The following is an 11,415-nucleotide window of genomic DNA, read 5'->3' as shown; positions in this document are numbered from 1 at the left end:
CTTCACATTCGATGGAATTTGAGTTCTTGTCAAAGCGATTATTTGTTTCCTATATGAGTGAGATGATTTCAGTCCTTTTTTTAATCTGGATAGTCTTTTTCATTCTATTGATTTCTTCCTCTCCAAGAATAATAAATCCTTTTTAAGGTGTAGTAAACAGAAAAAGGCAATTCCAGTTTGATAACTTTACTATATTACACACACACATAGTATTGAGTGCCTAATGTGCAAGGAACTGTGCGAGGTGTTTAAAAGGATCGAAAGATGAGAATGTTAGATGCTTTCCGCTGCAAGTAACAATGACAAAGACATATTCCGAAGACATTATTAATTACAAAGGCATTTATTATTTTATTAAAAAGAAGTCCAGAGGAAGGTCAGCTCATGGGATGGTACAGTGGCTCACCAATGCCTTTTAGCTTTCTGTTTAGCCATCATCAATGGGTTGGCTTTTTCTTTCAGGATTATATATTGCTCACAAGATGTCTTAACTCTAGACATATCCAATGGTAGAAAAATGGCAGCTTTTCCTCATTTATCTTTTTTCATCAGGGAAGAAAATTTATCTTAAAAGTCTCTGGAATATTTCCTTCATCTGCCAATGGCTCAGATCAAGTTAGGTGCCTATAGCTTAGCTAAAGAAAACATGGAAAAGTATCTGTCATTTCCATTACATATTGTGGAAGTGTGTGTGTGTTCTTGCTGTCGTTGGAGAGTCAACCAAATGTGTCTGCCACAAGGAATACAATAAAATCTCAGTCCTCCTCAAGAAGCTTTGTGTCTCTTGGGGCAGAAAGAAAAGCTGTAATATTATAATTTCTGGGTACTAGCTTCCTGGACACACTCATGAGCTTCAAATTAACAATCTATTTTAAACTGATGAAAGAAATATGCTCTGGGTACTTTTGATTTGGAGCTTCCAAAAGCTGTCCTCTCTCACCTGTGGTGGTAAACACACAATACAGTATACAGATGATGTATTATATTGGGTTGACCAAAAAGTCCATTTAGTTTTTTTCTAATATAAAAGACACATTTTCATTTTCATTAATAACTTTATTGATTTGAATATTTTGAGTACGTTGGCTATCTCCCACATGATAGAACATTGATTGTTTTCAAGTAATGTCTAGATTTGATTGCTATCAACTTCAACTTGCCTACCCAGCCATGGAGCATCATCCAGCAGGAAATCTCCAGCATGAAACTTCACAAACCACTTCTGACACGTTCGATCCGTCACAGCACCTTCTCCATAAACTGCACAAATCCTTTTTTTGCATTTCAATTGTGTTTTACCTTTCTTGAAATAATAAAGCATAATATGCCAAAAATGTTGCATATTTTCTTCCATCTTCAATATTATAATGGCTACACAAAAATTCACCAATTTTGATAAATGTTTTTAAATGCACGCTGATATGACAGCTGTCATAATGCAGTCTAACAAAATTGTTTCTGATAAAGTTAAAGACACCTAACCACTACCAGAGCCATCTTATGGGGAAAAACCAATGAACTTTTTGGCCAACCCAATAGAATTGCACACCTGAAACCTATATAATTTTATTAACCAATGTCATCTCAGTAAGTTCAACAACAAAACACTGTTCTCTCTCATTGATTTTGTGATGTTCTCTTTCTCCAAAATGTTCTTGCCCTTCTACCTCCACATGCCTGAATTTCATTCAAACCTTTAAAGAAAACTAAAAAATAGTCCCTCTTATTTATTTCACTTATTTAGCAAATATCTGTTGCACACTTACTATGTAGCAAGCATTCTAAAGTGTTGGGGATACAGGACCTGAGCTCTGACCTCATGGAGCCTACAGTCAGGTGGGGAAGACTGACAACTGATAATAATTAAGTGATGGGGAAGAATAGTGTACAATGAGAGGACATGTAGGGGTACTTACACTATTGCTTGGGATGAGAGAAGAGAGAGAAGTCGTCTTGACTTTTTAAAGATGATATCTGAAAGATAAGTAGGAACTGGGGGCTGGAAGGGAAGGGAAAAGAAAAGACATTCATGGGAGTGCAGCTTCAGAAGAAAATGAGATTTATGCGTCAATGCAAAATGCTACCTTAAAACATTAAAACATCTGAGATAAAGTAGATTATACCACACTTCTCTTCAAAATAATAGTAACAGCATCTCTTGTCTAGGTGACTACAGAGACCAAAGCAGCAGGGAGGAATTCATTCATAAAGTTCTGAAGGAAGTACAATGTAATTATAGTTTCAGTCCTCATATGTTATTTCAAAAGTCATTTCAGCTCTGGTTGATGTGGCTCAGTGCATTGAAAGGTCGCCGGTTTGATTTCTGGTCAGGGCACATACCTGGGTTGCAAGCCAGGTCCCCAGTTGAGGCCATGAGAGGTAACCAATCAATGTTTCTCTCCATCTCTTTCTCCCTCCCCCTTCCCATCCTTCCCCTCTCTCTAAAAATAAATAAATAAAATCTTTTTAAAAAGTTATTTCAGGAAACAATGAAAACTTGGCATCCATCAGAAAGAAAAAAATAGCTACTCTTGTTTGCAATAACTTTTATTTTTAAATAGTCTCTTGGTATTTGATGCTCTTTGTGTGCGCCAGGTAGGGTTCTGGGTTATTGGTTAGGAAAGCTTTCTGAAACCTGACTTAAAAAAAAATATTAAAAATACCAACCCAATGTTCATTTTCCCTGGCTCAGTGTCTCTGAGTATCCTCTGATATGCCAAGGCTGTGCGTTAGATCCCTAGTCAGGGCACATGCAAGAATCAACTAATGAATGTATCAATAAGTGGAACAACAAATCGATGTCTTTCTCTCTCTCACTCTCAAAACAATAAATTAAAAATAAAATAAATAAAACTTTTATAGCAAACTCAGATTCTAACCATTTTATTTTAATGCATTCCAAATTCCTTCTGCCACTTAGCTGAGAAAAGATGGTTTGGGGATATAACTGTGGTTTCGATAGGCCAGAATAGATTGTATTTTATGAACCGCTATTCCTCCTTTTAATTTATTCTAGTTCAGCAATTTATCCCTACTTTGAGAAGACACTTGTTTGAGCCTGCCATTTCTATAGCTAAGTAAATATCTCCAAGTAATGAAAAGATGTATATAAATGTATTTTGGATATGGTGAGACACAATACACAAAAATAAGGACTTATTTTTTATCCACTTGGAAAGTATTTTTGATACCAATTTTGAAGTTTCCTCTTCAGGGCAGAGATTACTTTTTTGGATGCTGTTCCATAGTATGGTGAGGTGTGACTGAAGTATGGTGAGGTGTGGATGCAAAATTCTCTAATTTGGTGATTCTTAACCATTTATTTATTCATTTTATTAATAGGGTTTGTTTTTTAAAAGTTTCAGATTTACAGGAAAAGTTGAGCAGACAGTACTGAAAGTTCCCATATACCTCTCCCCACCAGTTTCCTCTATTATTAATATCTTACATTAGTATATGTTAATGAACCAATATTGATACATTGTTATTGACTAATATCTCTCTTTATTCAGATTTCCTAAGTTTTTGCCTAATTTTTTTTTTCTGTTTCAGGGTCCCATTCAGCTTAAAACTTATGTTCAGTTGTCATGTTATATCCACATTTCACTTAGTTGGCTCCTCTTGGCTGACATTAACCTACATATTTTGGGTCATGAACTGGGTTGAAAATCTGCTGAAAACTGTGGATCCTCCCAAAGAAAAATGCACATGCTTCAGATGTCTAATTTAAGGGCGGTCCAACAATAGCCAATTTAGACGTTTTGCTTTAGGAGGAACGGATGATCTTTAAGACATCTTCTCCACATTTGAGCTCAGTCAGGCTCTACCTCTAATTTATTGTGACCTTTAGGCAAAGCTTTTTTTCCCCCTGTGTGGGCCTCATTTTCACCATCTGTGCAATGAGGGCTGTGTTTTAGCGCTGGCACAGTAGGTGGGAGCCACCTGGAGTTGTCAGCATCTGAGGGACAAAGACTAATAACGTAAAACCAAGTCAGGTCAAGCCAGGGAAGTGATGGGCCTATCCGTAAGGAGGTTGCAAAGTTTCTTTGGGGTGGGGCAGACAAAACCTAGGTAACCTGGGTTCTACTTTATCTTTGTGGACGTTTAAGCCATTTCCTTTCTCTGCGCTTTAGTTTTCTCATCTGCAAAAATGGGGAGGCCCCTGCTTTTGATAGTTATAAACTCCTGGAAGCAACAGCCGAGAGTGCACCTAGTGAAATATGGTGTAATGATTTATGATAGGAAAGAACATGGAGAAGGTAGGTAGGTGCAAGGGTGAAGGGCAGAGAGATACAGATAAAGGAACCTCGTACACATCTTAACTCCCTTACCACACGCGTACCTTGCTGGGTTCAATTCCACCTCCATTCTCGCCCCGCCTCCGCTCCACCTTCCTTCCCCTCCCTCAGTCTGGGACACGCCACACTTTGAATGGCAGCCACCGTACGACGATTTCCAGCGAGCACCTCGCTCCCACCGCCAACTCACTCCTGTCCTGGCCCGCCTTTGGTCTCTGCCGATTGGCTTTTCACATAAGTGACGTATTCGACTTCATATTCCACTCCTAACTCACTTCCCCCGGGCTAAGCCCCACCTCCCCCTAGCTTCCACTGACAGGAGTCGAAAGCAAACATGCCCTGATCTCAGCTGCGCGAGAGAGCCGGGAAAGCAGGCTAAAGCGGAAGGCGCTGGCTGTGGCGCGCACGCGCACGCACGCACGCACGCACGCGAATGGCCGGCTGGGCGGCAGGCTCGCGCCCGGGCTCGCCCTGCGCCGCGCCAGAGGCACGCGCATTCAGCAGATTGGGCTGCGGCGGCGGCTGCTGTGGGAGCTGAGACGCTGCGTGTCAAAGGTCCCAGACGTCTGCGGCTCCGGCTCCACCACCCTGAGCCTCTCGACCCAGTATCCGTGCTGGGTGCTGAAAACGAAACGGCGCTAGCCTTGGGAGTCGAGAGCACATCGCTTGGCTTCTTCCGACACCGCCCTCCTTCCCTACCCAGCTGTGGGCCTCGCTCTGTGCTAGGCGACTCCGCGGGGAGGCGGCGGCGACAGTTGCTTGTCTGTGGAGAGGAGTCCTGCCGCTCAGCTTTGCTCCACCGCCGGGCCCTGCAGGGGCCGAGAAAACTCGGCGCCCGCCCTTCCTCCAGCCCTTTTCATCAGCCGGTTGGAGCAGCGTCCGTCCGGAAGGTCTCGGGGCTGAGGCGGCGGTAGCTCCTCCGGCTCCATCATGTCCGCGGGCGGAGACTTCGGGAATCCGCTGAGGAAATTCAAGCTGGTGTTCCTGGGGGAGCAGAGCGGTGAGTGAGCGGTTCCCCCACTCCTGGCAGCCGGCCGCAGCTTCCCCGCACCGCCCCCAGTGCGGCTGTTCTGTCCGTGGAGGCTCCCTGCTGGCCTCGCCTTTGCTCTCGGTTCCATCCTCCAGCCCTTCCTCGGGTTCACTGATCCCTCTTAGCCACCGGTTTCTCTTCGCCTTGATCGATCCAGCGGTCGAATTTTGACCTTTTCGTCCCCGTCTCCGTCATCTCCTTTCCCCACAACCTGGCCCTCTTCGGTAGATCTGCCCTCACCATTCCCCACCCCGCCCAGCCCCAGCTCCAGCCTCAGCTCCAGCCTCTTGTCCATCCCTTTCTTCCTTCAGTGTACGTCGCCTCGCCCCAGCCCCCTTCCTTGAGCCGCACCCTTGTTCATTGCTCTTATCCTAGTTTGTCGCTCTTGTAGGCCCACCGCCAGCAAGTCCCATTTCAGGGAACGGGGAACCAGCCCTCTTCAACCTTGGGCAAGGAGGGTGGGATCTGGGCGTTGTTTTCCCCAGAGGCTTGGCCCTGGGAAGTGCGAATCTAATGGAAGTGGATGGTGTAAAATTCTTGAATGGTTTTCACCTGAGTGGAGAATTAGTCTGGGTTACAGAGGATATTTATATACGTGAATTGGAGGCGATTTGAGGATGGAGTGGCTGGGGTAGGGGAGAGGGGTGGTGGCGGCAGTGGCGATTTTTGCCCCCGGGGCTAGGGTCTGGCTTGTTGGAAAACCTGATTTTCTTCTCTTGACTTTCATTCCTGACAATTCTTTTGGCAGTGTTGCTGCTTTTCCGATCTCTGCCAGATGCTATGTCATTATCGTTTTACTTGGAATTTTTCACATCTCACCTCTCCTTTCGACATGAAACCGTGTCTGATTCTCCTCATGGTGGTGCAAACAGGAATTACTGGGGAAATGTTAATTATTCCATTTCTTCTTGAGTATTTTCCAGTTATATGATTATGATTCCTGTGAGGGAAGGCTTGAGAATAATGGATATCTTTGTTTGGAGCATTTTCTTTGGAGTTAGAGAGTATTGGAGTAGAGTAGGAATTGATTCATCATCTGGCTTTCTAAATTAGATTTAAATATGTAATACCGCTTCAGCTAAGTGACTCTTTTATGCTTAATGTTTCATAGTATCTGATAAGTGAAATTGTTATCTCATTTACCTGGTCAGGCTTCTGCTGTCGTCTGTAGTTTGTATTAGATACGAGATCCTAATTTTGTGATGGCTGTCTCTAAAATTACTTCTTGTGGTAATTCCAATTTTATGATGTATTATGCAGACTTGATACTTGGCGATTTAGAGATTGTCATCCTTTGTTTTTCTCACACTTTTCCCAACTATTTTTAAAATTCAGTCATTGAGAGATTAGTTTCTCCCAAGTCATAAAACATTGAGTTACCCACTAGGTATCTTAGGTTAAGTTATAGAAAACACTTGTTATCTTATGATAGGAAAGAAGATAACTCATACAAGTTCAGAGCTTGAACTACTTATACTAATACTAAAACTAACTAGGTTAATACTAGTTGCAAGATTGCTTCCAACTGAACCTGCAAAATTTATTTTTCTCCTTTCATACATAATCTTTTCCCTCTCTCCTCTTACCAAAAAATATAGTCTTCTCTTATGAATTTTCCTGAAATGAGTATAAGCTTGTTTCTTTAAGTAACTTGGTAAGACCTATATAGTTGATCCTGGTTCAGGTATTTCATGGCAATTTCAGGACAGTGAGATATGTAAAATATATTCCTATTGGTCATTATTCATAAGTAGGATCTAAAGTGCCTGTTGTACACTCCAGGGATGTTATTGCCTGCCTTATGTTGTGATGCAGAGCTATTTAGTTTGCATGAAAAAGTCTATTAATATTTGTCCTAGGAAGATTTTAGTATGAGCAGAGATTATACTAGTATCTGCAGGTTTCCCTTGAATTTTTTAAGTATTTATGTTCTAATTCACATTGCAGTGTTATGGCTTCTCAGTTCTTTTTTTAAGTCTTTAATAACTCCTCTCTTCCATTCCTGAAGTCCCCTTATATGTTTTTTAAATAGACTTCATTTTATAGAACAGTTTTGGATTGATAGAAAAATCGAGAAGATTATGCAGAGGGTTCCCACTTACTCCCACCCAGTTTTTCCTATTAATATTTTACATTAGTATGGCACATTTGTTACAATCAATGAACCAATATTAATACATTATTAACTAAAGCCTGTAGCTTATTCAGATTCCTTAGTTTTTATCTTTTTCTGTTTCAGCATTCATTTCTGGATTACACATTACATTTAGTTGTCCTTAGGCTCCTTTTAGAATTTTTTAAGGATTGTTTACATGCTTTTTAACACTGTGGAACTGTGAGGTTACTGTCTTCTGAGGCTACTGTATTGCTAAATAATGCCATCCAATAGGTTTGACAATGAAACATTGATCTCTATTTTTATAGGCAGTGTCTATAGTTTTCTCGTACATTAGCAAAGGTCTGTAGAATCCATGTCATCTTGATGTAACTCTTCATGAATTATTTATCTTCAGGTTTTAGAATTTCACAATTCGGCTTTCAAAGACTAATCTGTGACAAAGCTTTATTTGTCTCCTTAATAGCATTTCCACGTTTATAATTCTTATTTTTTATGTGTTTGTTTTGTCTATTTTCCACAGTAGAATGCAAGTCCAGTGGAGATTAAAGACTTTTTTTTTTGTCCACTGTACCCCAGTGCCTAACATAGTGCCAGTGTTGTAGTAGGTACTTAGAAATATTTGGTGAATGAATGATTTTTGAATCTAAAAGTAACCAAAGCTAATAGCCTATCTTTGCTATGGAGAGGTCTACATTTCTTCCTTATGCAGTTAATAGTTTAACAGTAACATTTTATGCTTACATTATTTGATTGTTTCCAAGGATACTGCAGATGCTCAGGGGTGCAGGGAACCCAATTTATAGCCTTCACCATTTCACTAGAAAAAAAAGGACTGGCCAGGATTTTGCACTTTTTTTGAGCTGAGCAAAATTAGTTGTATTTTGGTAAAGCTATTGCTTAATTATTTGGTATTAGAATAACACTGTATAGTATGTTGAGTGATATGTTAAAGATTGTTCAGGGAACTGATTTGAAGTAGACTGTTATATTTAGCTTAAAATTTTAAGGTTTGGCCCAGACCCACGTGACTCAGTTGGTTGGGCATCTTCCCACAAAGCGAAAGGTCACCCAGGTTGGATTCCTGGTTGGGGGCACATGCCTGGATTGCAGTTCCCCCAGTTGGGGTGCATTCGAGAAGCAACCAATCCATGTTTGTCTCCCTCTCTTTCTCCTTCCCTTCCCCTCTTTTTAAAAATAAATAAATAAAATATTTTTTAAAAATTTAAGGTTGTATGCTCTATAATTCAGACAAGTTGTTTCAGTACGTGAAGCTTCAGATTGAATCAATGACATCAATCTTGGTAATCCTTTAAACTTATGGTTTCTTTATATTTCGGTAGTTTACATGGTTTAATGAAGGAATGCCGAAATACATAATTTGAATTTGAAGTTTCTTTGAGGAGTCTCTTTTTTTACTACCTGTCGCTATTGCCTGAAATGCAGAGGTACTTTTAGGAATGTCTTTGGTTTACATTAGGTTATTACTACAAACAAATGTTACGGCTTACAAGTTAGGAAATGTGATCTCAGGGAGAAGCAAATATCTGGCCTAGTACTCTAGTTTGCTTATTTTTTATGGTATATATGACCTTTTTTAAAAAACATCAGTTCTTTTTCCTTTTTTTTTTTAAATTCCAGAGAGGGAGGGAGGGAGGGAGAGGGAGAGGAAGGGAGAGGGAGAGGGTGAGAGAGAAACATCGATATGAGAGAAACTTAGATCTGTTGCCTCCCACATGTTTCTCGACCAGAGACCATCTAGCAACTAAGGCATGTGCCCTGAACCTGTGACCTTTTGGTTTAGGTGACCACGCTTCAGCCAACTGAACCACAGTGGCCAGGGCTACATCTGTTCTTTTAACTTAAAATATTTTACTGTGAGAGACCAGGAGTACTGAATAGTTTAGATTGGCTACATCAGTGATCTTAAATTTTTTCTTAAGTTAGTTATGTGCTAACAAATTGTTGAGGCCTCTGAAGAGCTATGTTTATGTGACTTACATCAATATTTATTGTATTGAAAGTTAACTGAGAAAATTTTTAAAATTTGATTTACTTTAAAGTAATAGTATTAAGCCTGAGTTGCAGGCCAGGTCCCTGGTTGTGGGAGTGTAGGAGGCAACCAATCCATGTATCTCTCGTGCATTGATGTTTCTCTCCCTCTTTCTCCCTCCCTTCCCCTCGCTAAAAATAATACAATCTTGAAAGAAAGAAAGAGAGGAAGAAAGAAAAGAGAGAGAGACAGAGAGAGTGAGAGAAAGCAAGGAAGGAAGGAAGGAAAAGAAAGAAAGAAAAAATAGGGCTGATGATGATAGCTACCTTGCAGAGATTGTTGAGGATTAGAGATGATCATCCAAAACGCCTAAGAGAATCCCCAGTACACAGCAAGTATGTAATAGGTGGAAGCCATTATCACTGAAAATGTTGTTTATTTTTACTTGACTATGATGTATTTATGTTAATCCGAGCATTTTTAATGAAAGAGAACTCTTTTCCAAGCAAAATTCAATGAGTAGCATTTTCTTTACATATTTGCAAATTTCTTTAATGTCTGAATTATTAGTAATACGATATCTGGATTCTCAAAGCTGTTTCTGCATTTAATCGTTGTAGTACACATCATGTAGACTCTAGCAAACTCCACTGTATATTTATAAAAGAATGAGAGTGAAAAAAGCTAAATAATATCTTAATATAATGGAAATTGTTTTGACCCCCAGGAGGATAATGGATCCTCTGAAGGTGTCCTTGGGGCCAGGGACCACACTTTGAGAATTACTGGGTTTTAACAGTGGAGTTAGTGATTAATAGCACAGAGTCTGGGTTTCATATTTTAGCACTGGCCAGTGACCTTGGGCAAATTATTTGACCTCTTTATAAGTTTTAATGTCTTTTTTAAAAAATTAATTTTTACTAGCTATAGAGAGGGAGAGATGGAGCGAGTGAGAGAGAGAAATATTGGTTTGTTGCTCCACTTATTTTAGGCCTTCATTGGTTGATTCTTGCATGTGTCCTGATGGGAGAGGCAACCTGCAACCTTGGCATAGAGGGATGACTCTCTAACCAAATGAGCTATCTGGCCAGGGCCATGTTTCAATTTCTTTATCTGAAAATAAATATAGGCCAAGATGGAGGCCTAGGTAGACATGCTGTGTCTCCCTCCACAACTAAAAAGGAATACAACTACCTCAAAACTAGAGACAGAAGTTCCAGGAAATTGAGCTGCATGGAAGTCAACAAACAAACAAAGCTGTAAAGAAGAAATACTCATCCAGACAGGTAGGAGGGGTAGAGCTGGGGCAGAGAGGACGTGGTGTGCAGGGGGCGGCTGCGGCAGTGACAGTGGCTATGGCTGGCCAGAGGAAAGTGCAATCACACATTTAAAAATAAGTAGGGAGTGACACTTGAGGAGTGCTCCCAGCAAGAGACCAGACTGCGCAGCTCATGGTTCCAGCGCCAAGGAAAATAAAAGTCTCATTGCTTCTGACTGTTGAAACCAGTGGGGGTTGGGGCAGGGGAAGAAACTGCAGGTCTCTCAGCAGAGTCCGTTTGTTTAGAGGGCCTCCATGGTCCTAGAACGTCTGCAAAGCCACCCACTCTGAAAGCTACAACCAGGGCAACAGCTAAGGGGGCACCAGGAAGTGGGAGACGTGCCTGAAAAAGGGGCAAGTTCTGAGCAAATGGCTCTGTTCCCTCTCAGACCCCTCCCCCACATACAGTGCCATTATGTGGTGAACCTGGTTGCCTGTACTGAATGATACCTAAGGCTCTGCCCTTCACAATATAACAGGTGTGACAGCTCTACCTAAGACACAGGCAAACACAGGAGCCTGTCAAGTTGAGGAGACACAGAAGTATGGCCCAAAAGAAGGAACAGATCAATGTTGCAGTGGGAGAACTAAGCAACGAGCAGATAGCCAACCTAAGGGACTCGAGTTCAAAACACTGGTGATAAAGATGCTCACAGCCTT

At 41.1% G+C, this 11,415-nt stretch overlaps 1 protein-coding gene and 1 long non-coding RNA gene across 3 annotated transcripts in view; one reads left to right on the top strand and one right to left on the bottom strand.

Moving 5' to 3' along the window:
* Positions 1-344: 344 nt before the first annotated feature.
* LOC150018465 (uncharacterized) lies at positions 345-4,719 on the bottom strand. Its single transcript, XR_016508692.1, has 3 exons — positions 4,343-4,719; positions 1,917-1,999; positions 345-635 (listed from the first exon to the last, which is right to left on the bottom strand). It is a non-coding gene; the product is annotated as an uncharacterized LOC150018465 (long non-coding RNA).
* Positions 4,718-11,415, top strand: part of RAB6A (RAB6A, member RAS oncogene family) — a 66,174-nt gene continuing 59,476 nt past the window's right edge. The window contains exon 1 of one of the 2 annotated variants that reach the window (XM_090265295.1): positions 4,718-5,298. In XM_090265295.1, the coding sequence (XP_090121421.1) occupies positions 5,229-5,298 (70 nt within the window). In that variant the 5' untranslated portion in view covers positions 4,718-5,228. The remainder of the gene's footprint in view (positions 5,299-11,415) is intronic. The other variant, XM_090265286.1, reaches the window with a different exon arrangement.

This window comes from Furipterus horrens, unplaced genomic scaffold (assembly GCF_987537825.1).
Source record: "Furipterus horrens unplaced genomic scaffold, mFurHor1.1.pri manual_scaffold_2, whole genome shotgun sequence".
Classification (NCBI taxonomy): Eukaryota; Metazoa; Chordata; class Mammalia; order Chiroptera; family Furipteridae; genus Furipterus; species Furipterus horrens.
The sequence above is the reverse complement of the archived record's forward strand: the minus strand, read 5'-3'. Positions and strand labels throughout refer to the sequence as shown.